The sequence below is a fragment of the Salvelinus sp. IW2-2015 genome, linkage group LG8, assembly GCF_002910315.2.
Source record: "Salvelinus sp. IW2-2015 linkage group LG8, ASM291031v2, whole genome shotgun sequence".
NCBI classification, from domain to species: Eukaryota; Metazoa; Chordata; class Actinopteri; order Salmoniformes; family Salmonidae; genus Salvelinus; species Salvelinus sp. IW2-2015.
The window spans coordinates 44,001,530-44,025,084 of NC_036848.1; the positions used below are offsets into that span (position 1 = coordinate 44,001,530).

Sequence of the window (23,555 nt, forward strand, 5' to 3'; positions counted from 1 at the left end):
AAGAGTTGTTAGAAAGAATGTTTCTAGGCCAAACTGGATGTTTGCAATTAAAACAGCTAGCCTTGTGTACTGATGTCTCAAATATGCTGTGAAACTGGTCCAAAATCCAGACTAGCATGTCACTTAGTATGAAGACGTGTTGGGCATGCATTCTAACTGGTCTGCTAGCTTGGCAATGAGGGTATAATTGTTATTGGAGTCATCTTTTTTTACCTGAGATGCCAGTCTCCTCATGGCCTCCTCCTGGCGTCGTCTCATCTCAGGGGTCCCGGGACAGCTGCCCCCTCCCAGAGTACCCGTGCTATAGGCCGGCTGGGGCTGAGTAAGGGGGAGCTCTCCATCTGAAAAGAAGCATAGAAGGAAGAGGATTTAACCAATGGCATGTTTGTCAAACCATTTTTATATCACCTTAAAGGGTCAATCTGCCGTTCCAACAATAGCAAAGCATGCACTCCACCTCTGTTTTGTTCAACATAAATGTTTTTTAGAAACTTTATTGAAAGCTGACTTGTTGGTTGTGGCCATTTTAATAGCACTCTCTATTCATGAGTATCTGAGCCTACGTTTGGGAGAGGCCTGCGGAGAGTCAGAGGCGATCTGTCTCATGCGCGTTCCGTGGCAGCTCAGCGCCACCAGACGAGAGATGATGGCTGTCTTGCCGTAGCCAATGTTGCCCACGACAACTACGCCAAGGTTGGTGATGTTGTTGCCTCTGTTGAGATGGGCATCGACCTCCTGGAACAGCCAATCACGGCCGGTGAAGACGGAGTCCATGGTAATGCTGGGCACCTCGAAGAGGAGGGGCTTCAGGGAGATGTCAGGTGGCCGGTATGGGGCAAACCGCACTGGAGGGGCAGGGGGGCGAGAGAGAGAGGATGGACAGTTACAATGATTGCTCTTTATTTTACAGAGAAATGCTGCCACTACATTAAGATAATGAGTGTGTATGGCCTATAGTAAGTCCTGACTGTCATGGGACTTCCTTCTACTGCTGTAATCACTACTGTAATCACTGCTGTAATCACTGCTGTAATCATGTTTGACAGAGAAGGGATTCAAGGGAAATATTAATTTGTTACACAATTGAAACCTGTATGTCCTAGCACAAATACTATTATTTTTCCTCACCAGGGGGAGTCATTAGATAAATGTGTGGTCTTTCAAAGACTGTCTGGGCATCCGTTCATCTGAACAAGAGTAGTATTAAAAAATGAATGGATGTAAACTATGTTTGGACTAAAATATATGTCTGGAGATGAGAGAAGGACCAAATCTAAACAGGAGTCCTGCTTCCTACTTCTCTTAATTTTACAGTTAGCTGTATTATCTGAAACAACATCAGTGGAAATATGGACAAAATGCATGTTACCAGACATGTAACCAGATTAAAGTAAAGTAAACTTACGTGATTGGGATTGCCAGGCATGGTTGTTAGCAGAAGCTGAGACAAACAGAAGTGAGAGAAAAGAGAAGGCAATGAAAGAACAGACAGGGTCATGGGAAGCATAACAGAATGGACGCTGGCAGCCGTGTGCAGTATGCTAATGGTGCAGAGCAGGGTTGGTGGTCAAAGGTCAATTACATTTCAATTCAGGAAATAACTGAAATTCCAATTCTAATTCCAATGAAGAACTGGAATATGGAACCGGCCCCCAACACTGATACAGAGAGACGCGATAGGAGATGGAGACTGCAGCATCAGATATCAACTAATATGATATAATAACATCTCCAGATCCATCTATTGTAAGGCAGTACACTCCCAGAAAGAAATATCCTGTGGTCAAGTGATATCTATCTATTGGTTTAGGGCAGGCGACACAGTACAACATAAATGCAATAGACAGACCATGAGTCAGGGCTGGGGAGAACACGTGTGATGAATGGTGTGTGTGTTACATAAGGAGCATCAGAATATAATGAGCTCCAATTGCTGTTATTTATATAATACATTCCTTCCCAAAATGTACAAAGTGCTGGGCTAAGCATGTTTTACAGCTAAGCCAATAATAATAATAATAATAAGATGGGGAAAATGGTTGCTGACTGCACAGTAGTGCAGTAGTATAGATATACCTGGGGAAAAAGCTACTTTCAATCTGTCAATTTAGCCTGACATCAGCAGCACCATKTATTATGTATATAAGCAGTCTAACACAACTTCATAAACTCAATTTCGCTGAATCACCACAATCAAAAACGGACAATACACAAGCATGGACACACAGACAGAGACACACACACTGAGCCTTGTCATCTCAAATATTTTCTGCATTGCTATCCTTCAATTGATCCTAAAACTGATTAATAAAATCTCAGACTATGAAAGAGTGTCGTAGATATCAGTAATGGAAAAAACGAACACACCCAACACTTTCTCTTCACTGTGTGTTAGACCGGGCACCGGCCATAGCAGATGTCAATTAATACGGTGTCCTGCATTAAGTGGTGCTAATCTCATTAAGTGACTAAATGCCAGCGCCAATACAGGGCTGGCATTTAGTCTCCTCTCCCACTGTAATCACCGCACACAAGATACTACTCAGCACTAGCAGTTGTCTATGGCAAAGACCATTAAGCATTAGGCCTATTAGCTAAGTCATAGCGCCTCTGCTGGTCTGCTGCAAGGTGATAAAATCCTAGAAACATGGCTGCCATGTTGTGAGCAGGAAGGAGGGAGCATGGAGCGGGTCTGTGGGGGGTGCTGTATCTGGAGCTGCATCACTTCCCCGTTAGACAAGGCTGTGAGAGGTATAAGCCTAGGGATCACTCTGCTCCTCTCCTCTCCCCCTGACCAGCTAGACAGAGTGGTATCACTGTGTGTGTATGTGTCCAGACGGAAAGGCTCACTCAGACACTTTAATTATTCACTAGGTGAGGATGACTCAGAGCAGGGGAGGATGAAAGGATGGAGGGAGTGGAGGAGAGGACGAGTGGTACTTCAGTCTGCTCCATATGAAGGACCAGGGTTACATTAGGCCCAGACAGCTCTACTCCACAGATGTGCGTGTGTGTGTCTGCCTTCGTGCGTACGTGCATACATTTGCATGCATGGATTTTTGTGCCTGCATATGTGTGTCTAGAATGAGTGTATTAGGTGGGCGGCAATCTAAGAAACTTCATCTGCCTGATTCACCAGGTCTATCACCATCTCTTGCTAAGCTACTGTACCATGTCCGTTTCCCAAATGGCACCCTATTCCCTATCTAGTGCACTACTTTTGACCAGACCCCTATGGGCCCTGTTCAAAAGTAGTTCACTAAATAGGGAGCCATTTGGTACACATGATCTCTTCTCCCTGCTATCTTCACTCTGACTCACTCACTGGGCTTAAAACAGCATCACTGAGCTAGTCTCTTGATTTCCCTGACAGCATCAAACAACATAAAACAAAGGAAGTGAAGCAGTGCCAACCAAGGAGGACGCTTCAGCATTTGGTTACCATCTGACTAGCACAACAACCRGCTCATACATACTCACTATAATATAGCAGCAAAGTGTTGCTTTCTTTGCGACCGTACCTACTTTTATAGCAGACAACTTGTTCTCCTTTAAAACTCTCTGTGCGGCCATACCAACTAGTTAATTAAGTCTCTCTCTCTGAAGTAAGGAGGTGTAGTTTACTCAGGAAGGTTGCTAACACTGATCGGAAGAGGCAAGGAGCATGCCTGGATGCAGTGGGCCGGCTTGCAAACACACTTGGCTGCGCTTAGGAGAGGAGAAAAACAAGTGGCTGTAGAGCTCGGAGAGTACCAGGCCTAGAGCCCTCTACTCTGCAGCTGGCTAGGGGGAGCCCACACACACATGCAGAAGCACGCACGCATGCACGCTCATGTGATATAATTATTATTTTGTAGATGTGTTATGGAGACACACAGCTAAGTGTGAACTTTAAAAGCACTTGAGGCAGCAGCTTGCTGTATCCCTATACTGTATGACTGGATGGCAGAAGACTGTGATGAGTTCATTAGTGGCTAAATAAGTAAAGAAGGAAGAATGGCGAGGGGAGAACATTATGGTTGTCCCAAATGTCAGCCTATTCCCTATATAGTGCACATTTGACCAAAGCCCTATATATAGAGAATAGGGTGTCATTTGGGAAGCAACCTGTCTCTTCTGAAGGGCTATAGTGCTCCTGTCTTACCTCTGAGGTCGGTCTGGGCGTGGCCTGGCCCGGTGTGTGTGTTCTGTCGATTCATACGCATCGACGTGCGCAGCGGAGTGTGTCTCTGATCATCCAGGTAGGTCAGGTCCTCCAGGTGAGCCGAGCTGGTGGCTGAGGGAGTGAGTGAGTGAGTGAGTGAGTGAGTGAGTGAGTGAGTGAGTGAGTGAGTGAGTGAGTGACAGTGAGTGAAGTGATGAGTGAGTGAGTGAGTAGTGAGTGAGTGAGTGAGTGAGGAGTGATGGTGAGTGAGTGAGTGATGAGTGAGTGAGTGAGTGAGTGAGTGAGTGATGAGTGAGTGACGTGATGAGTGAGTGAGTGAGTGAAGTGAGTGAGTGTGAGTGAGTGAGTGAGTAGGAGTGATGTGAGTGAGTGAGTGAAGAGTGAGTGATGAGTGAGTGAGTGAGTGAGTGAGTGAGTGAGTGAAGTGAGTGAGTGAGTGAGTGAGTGAGTGAGGAGTGAGTGAGTGAGTGAGTGAGTGAGTGATGAGTGAGTGAGTGAGTGATGAGTGAGTGAGTGAGTGAGATGTGAGTGAGGATATTGAGTGTGTCGTGTTGTGTGTTGTGTGTTGTTGTGGTGTGCGTGTGGTGTGTGTGTGGTAGGACAGGTGGGGACAGAAGAGGAGAGAAAGAAAACCCGTTATTAGCTTTGATTCACATACAGTATTATGCTAGCTCATGCCAGCATCCTGAGGCGGTTTGGTCGTCAAGACGGAGTAAGTTCACAGTAAAGTTTAGAGAGGAAGGCAGGAGGGAGGGATGCAATATGGCTGTTACATGGACCTGTCCCCCACCCCCCTCTGAACGGCTGTTCCATGGGCTTGTGAGAGGAGGCAGATGCCACCCAGACCCTGTGGATTAATTAACTCTGCAGACAAATGTCTTATTCATGGAGAAAAATCCTTCACACTGACACTGCTGCTTGTTCACACCATGCTGTGTCTGCAGACCAGCTCTACTCTGGGGGCCACTGCATTGTCAATGAGATTACAGAGGCTGGTGTGTGTGTGCGAGGTGGGGGGGTCAGTTCCCTCAACCCGCCAATCCACCACATCAGTGGGAGCTGCAGTCTCAAAGCCAGTCGGAGTCAGAGGAGGACATATGTATGACTAAGTGCACTATCAGTTATAAGGTATGTCTACAGCAATGTCAGACCACAGCTTTGAGAGAGAGAGAGAGAGAGAGAGAGAGAGAGAGAGAGAGAGAGAGAGATCACACATTGAGGCACTGTCTTCTTTGAAACTCTACCTGAATAGATCCACAGATGCATCATGGAGTGAGGAAGGAGAGGAAGGGGGTCGAGCATGACTTTCTATTGACTCCCTCTCAGATCAGCCCTAACTCGTCAGTAGCATCTATCCAGGCAAACTGCACCCAGGTTGGAAGTACAATATAATCCACGGGGAGAGATCTAGAGAGGTATACTGGGATCAGATCAGTCTAACACTGGTCTCTTCCTCCTCTCCGTCTCTCTGTCTCAGAGGGTTCACCTCCCAGCAGCTTGTGTGCATCACCAGCTTAGTGTTAATGCTCCAGTAGCATGTGTGTCTGTGTTGTTGATTGCAGTGAGTCACTACAGCAAATTAGCCATGGAGTCAACCAATGATGAAGCTCACAGCACAGCTTTCCCAAAATGGAGGGAAGACAGCAGCTGGGAATGCTGGGGGCTTGGCCCTGGACCTTACTGGAATGGGGGTGGCCATGGTCATGGAACTGGGTGACGTAAGTCCCAAACTGCACCCTATTCCCTATATAGTGCACTACTTTTGATCAGAGCCCTATGGGCCCTGGTAAAAAGAAATATWTTGCACTAAATAGGAAATAGGGTGTCATTTGGGACACAGACTGGTTTGTTCAGATAAGAAATGCCACTCCTACTACCACTACGCTAGCCTGGTCCGTTTGTGATGTATAGCCTACATGTTTGGCATGACAATGACCATAGGAGTTGGCAAGACAGCACAAACAGATCTGGGTACAGGTTACCACTAAACTAAGACAAAAGGTCAAAGATGATGTTTGGGTTTAGGAATACAGTCAGGAGCTAAATTCAAATTCTCCCTTTCCCTTTCTTCAACTCGGTTTTAATCTGAGGAGGACTGACTTGAGAGTTGAGTTCACTATCTATCAGCAATGCAGTGTCTGTGCCAATGCAGCTAAGATAGCACAACTAGTGTGCTCAATGGAAATGGAGGGGNGGAGGGGAAAAAGTGTGAGAGAGAGAGAGAGAGAGAGAGAGAGAGAGAGAGAGAGAGAGAGAGAGAGAGAGAGAGAGAGAGGAGAGAGACATCCTGATGAAATGACTCCTGGCGCTGAATAGCATGGTGGAGACCTCACCCAGCTGTGTGCGTGAATGCGCATGTTCCTGCTTTAACAACCAAGTGATAAAGCACATGTCCAGGAACATTGCTGCTCTCTGATATACTTCCAGGCTGGGCAGTAGGCCTGAGACTTCAACAGTCCAGCCAGTTATCCCACAACACATTTCAGAAATAAACTAAATGCTATTGTCTCCTCTAAAATGTGATGCAGCCCAATCTCCCTCTCCCTTTACAAGGGGAAATAGAGGTATTGACATTTCTAGTGTAATATTTCCACAATACAGGTTGCATACCAAATTGGACCCTATTGCTATTTAGTGCACTCATTTTGACCAGGGCCCATATGGCTCCATTATGGACGCACACTAAATTATTAATATCTACAGAGAGGTGAAAATTCTAAAGAATGGCATGGTGCAAAACCTGATGGGTTACTGACTATGTTTTATTAGTCTGGTCTTCAAGGCCAAAGAGTTTGAAGAGAATGTACATTTTTCAATGAGAGGTTTCTATTCATTTCTGTTCTATTCCACTTAAAATAGTACTGAGATGACTGTGAACGAGACAGAAAAGATATCCTCCATTAAGAWGATATATTTCCTCCCTCCTTCACCCTCTCTCTTTTCTCTCCATCSTTCTCCTCCCTCCATCCCTCTCATACTCTCCCAACAAGCTTCTCTCTCATTAGGTAATAAAGTATCCCCCTCCCCCTCTCCTCATTTTCCACCTCTGCAGCCTCCCTTTTCTCTCACTCCATGGTCTCAGCTAGTTCTCTCCTCCTGCACTTCAAAGCAGTGTCTCTCTCCCTCTCAGTGACTCAGGGGGATAGAAACGGTTAATGCCTGAAGCTCTGATGTTCCTCTGCCYTGGGAGACCAGCCAATCCACGGCCTCCTCTCCTCCCTCCTTTCTTCCATCCTTCGCTCTTCTTCCCTATTGTGGAGGAGATAGCTCTCCCTCTTTCCCTACCTCCTAATGCATCCACTTCTCTCCTCCTTCTCAGTCCCATTCCACCACTCACAATGATCATTCTACTGTAGGCCTGGATAAAATAAATAATCTCTCCTTCTTTCGCTCCTCTCCCTCCCTCGTTGTCGCTCTCACCTCATCTCATGTAATGTTACTTCTCGAGCAGCTCTTGAGCCCACTCCTCCTGCATGCTCTGTCTTTTTTCAAGGACTCATTATTGAAGCAGGAGAATAGATTGAAGCTCATTCTCTCTAAACCACTGTCTGTACACCCACTACCTGGCTGTCAGACAGACAGTTAGATATTAGAACATGGCTAACATAGAGAGCAGGTCAGAACTGATGTGTGAGGTATATTACTCCTTATAGTGAAACTGTTCCATTATCTACTCTAGCACACTACTAAGAATGAAACAATACACTGGGAGTTCATTCTGAACGGTATGTTAGTACTGACATTGTCGGAACCCCACTGCATCTTCGCAATACTGTAACGTCTGAAGGGAAGGCTCAGTAATACAGCTCATCTCCAATGAATGTCTCGGCTCTGAATAGCAGGACAATAATACAATAAGATCCATCAGGAATGGCAGCCTGTTATGTAACTTCACATTTTAAGATGCATTTAGCCATACTTTGGGGAATAAGCTATTTGAGGCATGCTATAAGTGTCATAACTAGACACACATATWCATTTTCTATGTAACGTTCCCCTCAACATTCAGATACAATTGACAGAATGTGCTAAATATATATTTATTTTCCTGGAATCAAACAATAGAGCTCTATGCTGAGAATGAGACGGTCATCATTATCTTGCGCCGTTTAGATAAAAAGGGGAAGGAAGGACACTGCATAAGGTCGCAGTCAAGGTTAAGCTGTAGGTCAACGTCAAAGGTCAAAGGTTAGGATATAGGTGTGTACAGTAGGAACAGACCAAGCAGGAAGAGCGAGGAAGAGGGTGGGACTCACCTGCGACGGAGTTAGGGCGAGGCATGAGGTACAGAGGGATGGAGTGAGCGGAGTGGGAGGACATGCTGTCCAGGTGTCTCTCTGGGATCTTGTTGAGGCTGTAGGTTGAGGCAGCCATGTTCTCATCCACACGGTACAGGAATGAGTCAGTGCCAGACTTCTGGCTCTGCCACAGCTTCAGGTTACTGCCACGCGAGAAACCCCCCTCACCGTATTTACCCCCCCGCTCAGCGTTCTCCGAGTAGCTGGTCAGGGTGGCTGGAAGGAAGGAAGGAACAACGGGAGTAGAGGAGAGGTTGCCTCTGCTACGACCAAGCTTGATGAACCAACGTCACAACCAATCATATACAGTCGTGGCCAAAAGTTTTGAGAATGATACAAATATTAATTTTCACAAAGTCTGCTGCCTCAGTTTGTATGATGGCAATTTGCATAACTTCCAGAATTTAATGAAGAGTGGATCAGCATGAATTGCAAATTAATTTGCCAAAGCCCTATTTGCCATGCAAAAATGAAATATCCCCAAAGAAAAAAACATTTCCACTGCATTCAGCCCTCCACAAAAGGACCAGCTGACATCATGTCAGTGATCTCGTCTGTTAACACAGGTGGATGATGACAGAGGACAAGGCTGGAGATCACTCTGTCATGAGCTGATTGATTTGAAATAACAGACGGAGCTTCAAAAGGAGTGGCGTTGGATCATTGTTCTTCCTCTGTCAACCACGGTTACCTCAATGGAAACATGTGTCCGTCATTGCTTTCGCAGGGCTTCACAGGCAAACGGATAGTTGCTGCACAGTAAGCATTGCACGTTAAGATCAACCATTTATCGATCATCAAAGAACTTCAAGGAGAGCGGTTCAATTGTGTGAAAAAGGCTTCAGGCGCACAAGAAAGTCCAGCAAGCGCCAGAGCAGTCTCCTAAAGTTGATTCAGCTGCGGGATCGAGGCACCACCAGTACAGAGCTTGCTCAGGAATGGCAGCAGGCAAGTGTGAGTGCATCTGCACGCACAGTGAGGCGATACTTTTGGAGGATGGCCTGGTGTCAAAAAGGGCAGCAAAGAACCACTTCTCTTCAGAAAACATCAGGGACAGACTGATATTCTGCAAAAGGTACAGGGATTGGACTGCTGAGGACTGGGGTAAAGTCATTTTCTCTGATGAATCCCCTTTCGATTGTTTGAGGAATCCGTAAAAAAGCTTGTCCGGAGAAGACAAGGTGAGCGCTACCATCAGTCCTGTGTCATGCTAACAGTAAAGCATTCTGAGACCATTCATGAGTGGGGTTGCTTCTCAGCCAAGGGAGTGGGCTCACTCTCAATTTTGCCTAAGAACACACGCATGAATAAAGAATGGTACCACACATCCTCCGAGCAACTTCTTCCAACCGTCCAGGAAAAGTTTGGTGACAAAACAATGCAAGTGGCTCGGGGAACAAAACATCGATATTTTGGGTCCATGGCCAGGAAACTCCCCAGACCTTAATCCCATTGAGAACTTGTGGTCAATCCTCAAGAGGCGGGTGGACAAACAAAAACCCACAAATTCTGAACAACTCCAAGCATTGATTATGCAAGAATGGGCTGAATCAGTCAGGATGTGGCCCAGAAGTTAATTGACAGCATGCCAGGGCGGATTGCAGACTTTGAAAAAAAAAAGGGTCAACACTGCAAATATTGACTCTTGCATCACTTCCATGTAATTGTCAATAAAAGCCTTTGACACTTATGAAATGCTTGTAATTATACTTCAGTATTCCATAGTAACATCTGACAAAAATATCTAAAGACACTGAAGCAGCAAACTTTCTGGAAATTAATATTTGTGTCATTCTCAAAACTTTTGGCCACGACTGTACAGTGCATTCGGAAAGTATTCAGACCCCTTGACTTTTTCCACATTGTGTTACYTTACAGCCTTATTCTAAAATTGATTAAATTGTATGTTTTTCTCATCTACACACAATACCCCATAATGACAAAGCGAAAACACATTTTTTGAAATGTTTGCAAATGTATTCAAAATAAAAAACTGACATAAGTAGTCAGACCCTTTACTCAGCACTTTGTTGAAYCACCTTTGGCAGCGATTACATCCTCGAGTCTTCTTGGGTATGATGCTACAAGCTTGGCACACCTGTGTTAGGGGAGTTTCTCCCATTCTTCTCTGCTGATCCTCTCAAGCTCTGTCAGATTGGATGGGGAGCGTCCTGTCCTGTTGGAAGGTGAACCTTGCCCCAGTCTGAGGTCCTGCGCGCTCTGGAGCAGGTTTTCATCAAGGTTCTCTTTGTACTTTACTSTGTTCATCTTTCCCTCGATCCTGACTAGTCTACCAGTCCCTGCAGCTGAAAAACATCCCCACAGCATGATGCTGCCACCACCATGCTTCACCGTAGGGATGGTGCCAGGTTTCCTCCAGATGTGACACTTGGCATTCAGGCCAAAGAGATCAATATTGGTTTCATCAGACCAGACCATTGTTTCTCATGGTCAGAGTCCTTTAGTGCCTTATGAGGAGTGGCTTRCGTCTGGCCACTCTACTATAAAGCCCTGATGGTTGGAGTGGTGCAGAGATGTTTGTCCTTCTGGAAGGTTCTCCCATCTCCACAGAGGAACTCTGGAGCTCTGTCAGAATGACCATCGGGTTCTTGGCCACCTCCCTGACCAAGGCCCTTCTCCCCCGATTGCTCAGTTTGGCCGGACGGCCAGCTCTAAGAAAAGTCTTGGTGGTTCCTAACTACTTCTATTTAAGAATGATAGAGGCCACTGTGTTCTTGGGGATGTTCAATGCTGCAAAAAATGTTTGTACCCTTCCCCGGATCTGTGCCTCGACACAATCCTGTCTCAGAGCTCTACGGACAATTCCTTCGACCTCTTGGCTTGGTTTTTGCTCTGACATGTACTGTCAAATGTGGGATCGTATAAAGACAGGTGTGTGCCATTCCAAATCATATCCAATCAATTTAATTTACCACAGGTGGACTCCAATCAAGTTGTAGAAACATCTCAAGGATGATCAATGGAAACAGGATGCACCTGAGCTCAATTTCGAGTCTCATAGAAAAGGGTCTGAAAACGTATGTAAATAAGGTTCAGTTTATTACCAAAATTTAGAAAATCCTGTTTTCACTTTGTCATTATAGGGTATTGGTCTGACTATGTGTATGCGTGTGTGTTTTTGCATGTGGGCATATATAGCACATCCCCCTCACCGATGATGCCGCTGTCCCGGCTCTCCAGGGTGGAGGTGGGGCTGGTGACAGATCCGTAGGCGTGGTCCTTGTTGCCCTGGTTACCCCCGGGCATGGCACCATCGGTGCCGGGCGGCAGGGTGGAGCAGGGGGAGCCAGCCGGGGGGGATGCTGTGCTGCTGGTCAGGGTGGAGCACGGACTGATCCTCTGGTTACCAGCCAGGTCCTGGAGGAGAAATACACACAGTCAGTGCCCAAGCCCGTGCCCACACACACACCCCAGAAAACCAAGACGATTGAGCCCACCATCAATAGGAGAGGAGCAAATCACCACCACAAGGTAATGGAGGAAGTAATCACATGTTGAGTTCCTCGGTTTCAAACATCTCTGGCTCTAGTAAGCACTGAGCCTGGTCGTGGAAACTGGAAACCATGCTACTGTCTTCCATTGCGTTCTGTGTAGGTGTATAATTATCTGGGACCAATAGTACTGAAGCTTCCGGTTGATCTCTAGAAGCAGAATGATTCCACAGGCTTGCTGAGAGAGAGAGAGCTTTAAACAYTTCCTGACCCTTCCCCCATTGGATGTTACCTGTCAGATGTTACTACCCCCTGCTGTGCCCCTCCCTGATGTCAGCTCAGGTTAGGATGAGAGGGCACGACAGGGAGAGGCATTCTGGCATGGCTAATCTACACACTCACACACTCACACACTCACACACACACACACAGACACACACACACAGTCATTATTTGTAAGGTAAAGGACTCTCAGTTCACGTAGCTGCCTAGTGCTTAAAAAAACAGGTTTATTGTGCAAATATACTGTGTAAATATCCTACTGTAAATGAGTTGGAGTGCCTTCCTTGTATTTAAATGTATGCTATTTGTACTCTATTTTTATTCCATTGAGCTTATTTTTTATTATGCTTAACTTAATCTTATTGTTATTATGTCGCATTGTTGAGAGGTGAACCTGCAAGAAAGCATTTCAATGTACTGTGTACCATGTGCATATGACATATACACTTGATCTACTGTAGAAGACCATGGCTCCCCCTCACACGCCCTCCCATAGCCTCAACTCAACCCCAAGCCTCAACTGCTTAGCCCCCTTTGTATCCAGTCTATGTAACAGTCAGACTGCCCCTGGTCTTCCTGGTCAGTGTGAGTCAGTCAGAGCTGTAATGACAGGACAGCAAAGAGCCAGGTCAGGTCGCATGCTGTCTGTTACGTGTTCCCTCTCATCTCTGTCCCCCCACACACTCCTGGGGCCTACGGGGGTTGGGGCCTGTACAGTCAATGAGTTGGGCAGGCGCAGTAAGAGCTGTCCCCTGTACTCAGGGTTTGGAAGAGAGCAGTCAATRGGCACATTTACAGGGTCAGTCTGTGAGAAGCTAGCAGAAAACGAACACACACAGCACCTCTATTCAGCAAGCAGCATAACCTCCATCTGCTGGGCTAGTGCACTCTGGTTTGCATCCCAAATGGCCCCCTATTCRATATATAGTYCACTACTTCAAATGTATAGCACTACATAGGCAATAGGATGCCATTTGGGACATCTCCTCTGTGTATTAGTCTGACCATCTGACCTTAAAATGTGCGGTAGAATTGGATTGAACTTGGATGCTTGGATCTTTGCCTTGCTGAGGCAGAGACGTGGAGAGGCAGAGGGGTGTAGAGGGGTCAGGCAATTAATGGCCGGCTTTRTGGAGGTTGAGAAGGTCACCTTCCTTCCTAAGCCAATAGGCTTTAGCGATCATGCAGCGATCCCAGCTACTGTAACAATCSTACCTACTGTAGCCCAACTGAAAGTTTATTGTATATTGATTTTAACAGTAAAAGGAAACGTATRCTTTAATATCCTCATATTGCCGCCCTTGAGAGGTTCAATGTATTTTCATGGATAAAAAAAAAGATACTTAGGGCAGGCTATATTTGTGAAGAAAATATTGGAAAATGTGACTTTGTAGAGGGAGCGCACACGGCAGGGGTCCACGATGAGTCACCGGTTGCATCCCAAATGGCACCCTATTCCCTACATTGTGCAGTACTTTTCACCAGGGCCCTATGGCCCTTCTCTCTAGAGTGAGAAGCCACTTGAATGAACCTCTCTCACATACCTCTCTATACACCCCCACCACTACAGCGTAACAGCACTAACATCTAGCATGCGCTATCAGTCTAATCGGTTAGCCACACTGCGTCAGCCCATACCTATACAGTCCATAACACACCTAGCCGAAGCAACAGCTAACGCCGTCCGTCCGTCCCCTCCCTCCCTCCCTCCCTCCCTCAATTCAAGGGCTTTATTGGCATGGGAAACATATGTTAACATTGCCAAAGCAAGTGAAATAGATAATAAACAAAAGTGAATTAAACAATACAAATTAACAGTAAACATTACACTCACAGAAGTTCCAAAAGAATAAAGACATTTCGAATGTCATATTATGTCTATATACAGTGTTGTAGCGATGTGCAAATAGTTCAAGTACAAAAGGGAAAGTATTTACAATGGTGTTTGTTCTTCACTGGTTGCCCTTTTCTTGTGGCAACAGGTCACAAATCTTGCTGCTGTGATGGCACACTGTGGTATTTCACCCAGTAGATTTGGGAGTTTATCAAAATTGTTTTTTGTTTTCGAATTGTCTGTCTGTCTCTCTCTCTCCCGCTCTCCCTCCCCTGTAAAATGTAGACGTGTCAAATTAGGTTTGAGGTACAGAAAGCAGGTCATCTGCTGTAGTGCTTAAAAACAGACTTATTGTGGCAAGATATACAGTGCCATCGCAAACTATTCTTAAATTGATTAAATAGTTTTTTCCCCCTCATCAATCTACACACAATACCCCATAATGACAAAGCAAAAACAGGTTTTTATACATTTTTGCAAATGTATAATATGTTTTTGTTGTTTAAATATCACATTCACATAAGTATTCAGACCCTTTAGTCACACCTTTGCCAGCATTTACAGCATTGAGTCTTCTTGGGTATGACGCTACAAGCTTGGCACATCTATATTTGGGGAGTTTCTCCCATTCTTCTCTGTAGATCCTCTCAAGCTCTGTCAGGAAGGATGGGGAGCAGTACATCCAACCAGCCTCACAACCGCACGCCACGTATAACCATGCCAACCCAGGACCTCCACATCTGGCTTCTTCCCCTGCGGGATCATCTGAAGAGGGGGAGGGGGGTGCTGAGGAGAATTTCTGTCTGAAATAAACCCCTTTTGTGGAGAAAAACTCATTCTGATTGGCTTGGCCTGGCACTCCAGTGTGTGGCCCTGTCTCCCCTGTGGGTTGGCCTATGCCCTCCCAGGCCCATGGCTGCGCCCCTGCCCAGTCATGTGAAATCCATAGATTAGGGCCTAATGAATTGATTTCAATTGACTGATTTCCTTATATGAACTGTTATTCAGTCAAATCTTTGAAATTGTTTGCTGTGTGGGCGTAGCGCATAAAATTAGTCTGTCCTCGGTTGCACTCACTACAGAGTTCCAAACTGCCTCTGGAAGCAACGTCACCACAATAACTGTTCGTCGGGAGCTTCATGAAATGGGTTTCCATGGCCGAGCAGCCACACACAACCCTAAGATCACCACGCACAATGTCAAGCGTTGGCTGTAGTGGTGTAAGCTCGCCGCCATTGGACTCTGGAGCATTGGAAGCATGTTCTCTGGAGTGGTGAATCAAGCTTCACCATCTGGCAGTCCGATGGACGAATCTGGGTTTGGCGGACGCCAGGAGAATGCTACCTGCCCGAATGCATAGTGCCAACTGTAAAGTTTGGTGGAGGAGGAATAAAMGTCTGAGGCTGTTTTTCATGGTTTGGACTAGGCCCCTTAGTTCCAATGACATTCTAGACGATCTGTGCTTCCAACTTTGTGGCAACAGTTTGGGGAAGGCCCTTTCCTGTTTCAGCATGACAGTGCCCCCGTGCACAAAGCGAGGTCCACACAGAAATGGTTTGTCGAGATCGGTGTGGAAGAATTTCTTTATAAAAAATAAAAAAATGTAAATGTAATTTTACCCTCTTTTCGTGGTATCCAATTGCTAGTAATTACTATCTTGTCTCATCGCTACAACTCCCGTACGGGCTCGGGAGAGACGAAGGTCGAAAGCCATGCGTCCTCCGAAACACAACCCAACCGCTTCTTAACACAGCGCGCCTCCAACCCGGAAGCCAGCCGCACCAATGTGTCGGAGGAAACACCGTGCACCCGGCTCCCTTGGTTAGCGCGCACTGCGCCCGGCCCGCCACAGGAGTCGCTGGTGCACGATGAGACAAGGATATCCCTACCGGCCAAACCCTCCCTAACCCGGACGACGCTAGGCCAATTGTGCGTCGCCCCACGGACCTCCCGTTCGCGGCCGGCTGCGACAGAGCCTGGGCGCGAACCCAGAGTCTCTGGTGGCGCAGCTAGCGCTGCGATGCAGTGCCCTAGACCACTGCGCCACCCGGTGTGGAAGAACTTGACTGGCCTGCACAGAGCCATCACCTCAACCCCTTCGAACACCCTTTGGGATGAATTGGTCAACTGCGATCCAGGCCTAATCGCCAAACATCAGTACCCGACCTCACTAATGCTCTTGCGGCTGAATGGCAGCAAGTCCCCGCAGCAAATGCCACTTAGCAGCCCAGGTTCAGTCAGTGGTAAGAGAAATATTAGGCTTAGTCAACCTGCTGGATATCAGCACACCAAAGTGGCAGAATATATTAATGAACGACGACTGAAGTTGAGACACCAAGAGAAAGAAATAATTTAAGAACTTTGTTATATAATGACCTTATTAGGGAGGTAGACAGTTTATGCTCAGTGGAGAAACTGAAAAYCTGGAAAAGTAAAATACCTTGATGGAGGACAATTTAGTGAGTTTCCTTTGATGTGTTGTGTCCTGGCTTATATATGTGTATCAACATACTGTAAACAAGAGGGTGGTGCGGTCTGCACAACGCATCACCTGGGGCAAACTACCTGCCCTCCAGGACACCTACAGCACCTGATGTCACAGAAAGGACAAAAAGATCATCAAGGACAACAACCACCCACCCATGTTTACAGATTCAGGGTTGTACCTGGTAMGTTCCTTGATAATTTGTGTGAGATTGAGGGCATCTGTCTTATATTGTAGGATAGCCGGGGTGTTAAGCAAATCCCAGTTTAGGTCACCTAACAGAATGAACTCTGAAGATAGATGGGGGGCAATCAATTCACATATGGTGTCCAGGGCACAGCTGGAGGCTGAGGGGGGTCTATAACAAGCGGCAACAGTGAGAGACTTATTTCTGGAAAGGTGGATTTTTAAAAGTAGAAGCTCGCACTGTTTGGGCACAGACCTGGATAGTATGCAAGAACTCTGCAGGCTCTCTGCAGAAGATTGCAACTTCGCCCCCTTTGGCAGTTCTATCTTGTCAGAAAATGTTGTAGTTGGGGATGGAAATTTKGGGAATTTTTGGTGGCCTTCCTAAGCCAGGATTCAGACACGGCTAGGACATCAGGGTTAGCGGAGTGTGCTAAAGCATTGAATAAAAAAAACTTAGGGAGGACGCCTCTGATGTTAACATGCATGAAACCAAGGCTTTTACGGTTACCGAAGTCAATAAATGAGAGCGCCTGGGGAATGGGTGTAGTGCCGGGGSCTACAGTGCCTGGGTTAACCTCTACATCACCAGAGGAACAGAGGAGGAGTAGGATAAGGGTACGGCTAAAGGCTATAAGAACTGGTCGTCTTGTGCYTTGGGAACAAATCAAATCAAATGTWTTTATATTGTCCTTCTTACATCAGCTGATATCTCAAAGTGCTGTACAGAAACCCAGCCTAAAACTCCAAACAGCAAGCAATGCAGGTGTAGAAGCACGGTGGCTAGGAAAAACATATGGGAACAGAGAATAAAAGAAGCAGATATCTGGGCGTGGTAGAATAGATTCAGGGCATAATGTACAGACAAGGGGATGTGAGTACAGTGGAGGTAAACCTTGGCATTGAGTGATGATTAGAGAGGTTGTGTCTCTGGAGGCACCAGTTAAGCCAGGTGAGGTCTCCGRATGTGTGGGGGGTGGGACAAAAGAGCTATCTAAGGCATTTTGAGCGGGACTGGGGGCTCTACAGTGAAATAAAACAATAATAACTAACCGAAACAGCAGGTGCACCAAGGTGCATCAAAGCTGGGACCGAGAGACTGAAAAATAGCTTCTATCTCAAGGCCATCAGACTGTTAAACAGCCATCCTTAACACAGTGAGACTGCTGCCTACATACAGASTTGAAATCATTGGCCACTTTAATAAATGGATCACTCGTCACTTCAATAATGCCACTTTAACAATGTTTAAATATCTTGCATTACTCATCCCATATGTATATACTGTATTTTATACCATCTATTGCATCTTGCCTATGCTGCTCGGTCATCGCTCATCCATATARAGTGGGCTCCAAAATTACTGGCACACCTGACTGGCAATGCACAAACAATACTTAAACGGCAGGTAGCTTAATGGTTAGAGCGTTGGACTAGTAACCGGAAGGTTGRTAGATCGAATCCCCGAACTGACAAGGTAAACATCTGTTGTTCTGCCCTTGAACAAGGCAGTTACCCCACTGTTCGTAGGCCGTCAATGTAAATAAGAATTTGTTCTCAACTGACTTGCCTAGTTAAATAAAGGTGAAACAAAAAATATATATACATATATTTGAGATGAACTCAAAATACCAACGTGAGAAATACTGTACTTTATTAATGTTTCAATGGATCCATCAAAATCATTTATTGATTTAATAAAAAATCCTCCAAATCAAGGTTTCACAATTAATGGCACCCTTAAATATTATTAAATTCCACTTATTTAAGTTTATCTAAGTGTTAAGGAAATATATTGAGCCATTACATCACTTCCTGTTTCACTAGGGTATCAAAATGAGGTAACACAAGGTAAACAAGGTAAAGGTAAAGGTAAACAAGGTAAAGGTATCCCTTTGTCGTCCAACACCATGAAGAAAAGAAAAGAACTGGCAGTTCAAAAGAGACAGATGGTCGTAGACCTTCATAAATCTGATAATGGCTACAAGAAGATCCACAGACGATTGAATATACCGCTGAGCACTGTCAGGGCAATTATAAAAAAATTCTAAAGATATAGAACAGTTGAAAACCTCAAGGGTAGAGGACGCAAATACATTTTGCCCCCCAGGATAGGGAGGAGGATCGTGAGAGAAGCAACAAAATCCCCAAGAATCACTGTGAAAGAATTGCAGGCCTTGGTGGCGTCTTGGGGGTCACCAGGTTTAAAAAAGCACCATCAGACGCCACCTCCACAACCACAGGCTCTTTGGAAGGGTTGGCCAGAAGAAAGCCCTTTCTGACCCCAAGACACAGAAGCAAGCGCTTGGAGTTTGCCAAACGTCATTTAAAACTTCTTGCCACTAGGGGGTGCCATTTCGACATAGTACAAATTCGTTTCCAAATTAAACTGCCCGTACTCAATTCTTGCTCGTACAATATGCATATTATTATTACTATTGGATAGAAAACACTCTCTAGTTTCTAAAACCGTTTGAATTATATCTGTGGGTGAAACAGAACTCGACTTAGAGCAATTTTCCTATGTGTATGTCAGATGCAGAATTTTACTGGCTGTTCTGAGACCTGTGTATTAATTTGCCTGTCCTCTATTGGTTGAGATGCACTGCATACGCCTTCCCCTGGGTGTCAGCGAATAGGGAGACTTGAAATGGAGTTTCTGCGTAGTTCCCAAAGGTATAAATTGATTGGAATCACGGTGGCCGTTCTTTTGGATCTTCGCTCGGGCGCAAAGAGGAGCTTGGCATGTCGTTGTAGAAGCTCTGGTTTTAGCTCCTTAGATAATCCGGTAATGTTTTTATTCGATATAGGCTTTAAAGACATCATAATCTTGTTATTTTGAACCGAATTATATCAGTTTATATCAGTATATTGCGATTTTCGGGTATTTATTTCCTTGGCGCTGTAGGAACTTGGGTATCTCTCTCTTTCGTGCTAATGTTTACTGCTAATTGCAACTCTGGAGACGACGTTCTCCAACCTAGCAACGATTCTTTTGGACAAAGGACACCTATCCCAAGATTCTGATGAGAGGTTCATCGAAAAGTAGAACTATTTATGCTTGATAATTCATTGTTCTGTGAAAAAAGTTAAATGCATGAGACGCCATTTCTTGCAGTGTAGCCTTGCGTTATCGGACCCTGTATTGCGCAGTAAGGTTAATTTTAAAAATGTAATTCAGCGATTGCATTAAGAACTAATTTGTCTTTCAATTGCTGTCCAACCTGTATTTATTTAGTCAAGTTTATGAATAGTTTTCGATAAGTATAGGTGCCGTTCCAAGATGGCGCGGGACAGATTGCTTGAGATTTTGGACACTATTCTCAATGTATAAGCACGATTTGTGCCGCTAAATATGCACATTTTCGAACAAACTCTATATGAATTGTGTAATATGATGTTACAGGACTGTCATCTGAAGAATTCTGAGAAGGTTAGTGAAAAAATTTATATATTTTGGTGGTTTATACGTTATAGCTATTTTTGCCTTGAATCAATGCTGGTGTGATGTTCGCTATTGTGCTAAGCTAATATAACGCTATATTGTGTTTTCGCTGTAAAACACTTAGAAAATCTGAAATATTTTCTTGATTCACAAGATCTGTGTCTTTCATCTGCTGCACGCTATGTATTTTTAAGAAATGTTTTATGATGAGTAATTAGCTAATACACGATGGTCTCTGTAGTTATTCTAGTCGTTTTAGTGAGAGTTGTGATGGGGGCTGCAATGGTAAACTATGATTTATACCTGAAATATGCAAATTTTTCTAACAAAACCTATGCTATACAATAAATATGTTATCAGACTGTCATCTGATGAGGTTGTTTCTTTGTTAGTGGCTATTTATATCTTTATTTGGTCGAATTTGTGATAGCTGGTGGAGTAAAAAAAATGGTGGAGTATGGAAGTGGTGTCTTTTGCTAACGTGGTTAGCTAATAGATTTACATATTGTGTCTTCCCTGTAAAACATTTTAAAAATCAGAAATGATGGCTTTATTCACAAGATGTGTATCTTTCATTTGGTGTCTTGGACTTGTGATTTCATTAACATTTTATTATATGATATCCCTGTGGCTTTAGGCTAGGCTATGCTAGTCAGCTTTTGTGATGGGGGGGATCCCGGATCCGGGTTTGGTAGGCGTTAGAGGTTTTAAATTATGACTGGAAGAAGGTGCTCTGGTCAGATGAGACCAAAATTGAACGTTTTGGTCAGATACAGCATCGGCATGTTTGGCGTCGAAACAGAGATGCATACAAGGAGAGGCACCTCATACCCATGGAGAAATATGGTGGTGGGTCAGTGATGTTTTGGTTCTGTTTTAATTCCAGAGATCCAGGGGCACTGGTTAAGATTGATGGCATAATGAATTCCACCAAGTATCAGGTAATTTTGGCTGACAATCTGGTTGCCTCTGCCAGAAGGCTGGGACTTTGGCCATATGTGGACTTTCCAACAAGACAATGACCCAAAACATACCTTAAGATCCACACAGAAATGGTTCTGTGACAACAAAATCAATGTTCTGCCATGGCCATCTAAGTCGCCGGACCTCAATCCAATTGAAATCCTGTGGGCTGAGCGGAAGAGGGCAGTTGATAAGCGCAAACCCAAGAATGTGAAGGATCTTGAAAGGATCTGCATAGAGGAATGGTCCAAAATCCCTCCAAATATGTTCCTTAACCTTGTCAAACATTACAGGAAAAGACCATGCTGTTATCCTTGCCAGAGGTGGTTGCACTAAGTACTAAATGAGGAGTGCCAATAATTATGAAGCCTTGATTTTGGTCAAATTTATTTTGTATTAAATAATTGTATAATTTTGGTGGGTTCCATTGAAACATTAATAAAGTACAGTATTTCTCACATGTTGGTATTTTGAGTTTCTCTATAATTATATTGTTTCTATTTTTTAAAGTATTGTTTGTGCATTGCCAGTCAGGGGTGCCAGTAATTTTGGAGCCCACTGTATTTATATGTATATATTCTTATATTCCATTTGTTTACTTAGATTTGTGTGTATTAGGTAGTTGTTGTGGAATAGTTAGAATACTTATTACAGTGCCTTGCAAAAGTATTCATCCCCCTTGGCGTTTTTCCTATTTTGTTGCATTACATCCTGTAATTTAAATTGGTTTTTATTTGGATTTCATGTAATGGACATACACAAAATAGTCCAAATTGGTTGAGTGAAATGAAAAAAATAACATGTTTCAAAACATTCTACAAAATAAAAAACGGAAAAGTAGTGCGTGTATATGTATTCACCCCCTTTGCTATGAAGCCCCTAAATAAGATCTGGTGCAACCAATTACCTTCAGAAGTCACATAATTTGTTAAATAAAGTCCARCTGTGTGCAATCTAAGTGTCACATGAACTGTCACATGATCTCAGTATATATACACATGTTCTGAAAGGCCCCAGAGTCTGCAACACCACTAAGCAAGGGGCACCACCAAACAGGTCAGGGACAAAGTTGTGGAGAAGTACAGATCATGGTTGGGTTATAAAAAATATCTGAAACTTTGAACATCCCACGGAGCACCATTAAATCCATTATTAAAAAATGGAAGAATATGGCACCACAACAAACCAGCCAAGAGACTCACAGACCAGTTAAGGAGGGCATTAATCAGAGAGGCAACAAAGAGACCAAAGATAACCCTGAAGGAGCTGCAAAGCTCCACAGCGGAGATTGGCGTGTCTGTCCATAGGACCACTTTAAGCCGTACACTCCACAGAGCTGGTCTTTACGGGAGAGTGGCCAGAAAAAAGACATTGCTTAAAGAAAAATATCATCAAACACGTTTTGTTGTTTGCCAAAAGGCATGTGGGAGACTCCCAAAACATATGGAAGAAGGTACTCTGGTCAGATGAGACTAAATTGTAGCTTTTTGGCCATCAAGGAAAACYCTATGTCTGGAGCAAACCCAACACCTCTCATCACCCCGAGAACACCATCCCCACAGTGAAGCATGGTGGTGACAGCATCATGCTGTGGGGATGTTTTTCATCGGCAGGGACTGGGAAACTGGTCAGAATTGAAGAAATTCTTGAGGGAAACCTGTTTCAGTCTTCCAGAGATTTGAGACTGTGACGGAGGTTCACCTTCCAGCAGGACAATGACTCTAAGCATACTGCTAAAGCAACACTCGAGTGGTTTAAMGGGAAACATTTAAATGTCTTGGAATGGCCTAGTCAAAGCCAATTGAGAATCTGTGGTATGACTTAAAGATTGCTGTACACCAGAGGAAGTCATCCAACTTGAAGGAGCTGGAGCAGTTTTGCCTTGAAGAATGGGCAAAAATCCCAGTGGCTAGATGTGCCAAGCTTATAGAGACATACCCCAAGAGACTCGCAGCTGTAATTGCTGCAAAAGGTGTCTCTACAAAGTATTGACTTTGGGGCGGGGGAGGGGGGATGAATAGTTATGAACGCTCAAGTTTTCAGTTTTTTTGTCTTATTTCTTGTTTGTTTCACAATAAAAAATATTTTGCATCCTCAAAGTGGTATATCCTCATGTTGTGTAAATTAAATGATACAATCTCCCAAAAAATACATTTTAATTCCAGGTTGTAAGGCAACAAAATAGGAAAAATGCCAAGGGCTCCACTCCACTATTGCTCCACTGTTGGAAGTAGAAGCACAAGCATTTCACTYTACTCGCAATAACATCTGCTAAACATGTGTATGTGACCAATAAAATTTGATTTGATTTGACAAGGAGCTCATCAAACTGTCAGATAGAAGGGAAGTTATCACATCCCAGGTATGTGTTTTTCTCAAATTGAATCAGAAATACAGAAACACCAAATGGATTCTCAAGATATCACAAATAGGGAGAGAGGTTTT

At 44.5% G+C, this 23,555-nt stretch overlaps 1 protein-coding gene across 1 annotated transcript in view; it reads right to left on the minus strand.

Moving 5' to 3' along the window:
- The window catches only part of tanc2b (tetratricopeptide repeat, ankyrin repeat and coiled-coil containing 2b), a 128,530-nt gene that overhangs the window by 46,048 nt on the left and 58,927 nt on the right, over positions 1-23,555 (minus strand). Inside the window, exons 5-10 of the mRNA XM_070445039.1 lie at positions 11,637-11,841; positions 8,422-8,679; positions 4,145-4,276; positions 1,406-1,441; positions 564-845; positions 214-341 (exon numbers count right to left, since the gene is read on the minus strand). Coding sequence (XP_070301140.1) covers positions 214-341; positions 564-845; positions 1,406-1,441; positions 4,145-4,276; positions 8,422-8,679; positions 11,637-11,841 — 1,041 coding nt within the window. The remainder of the gene's footprint in view (positions 1-213; positions 342-563; positions 846-1,405; positions 1,442-4,144; positions 4,277-8,421; positions 8,680-11,636; positions 11,842-23,555) is intronic.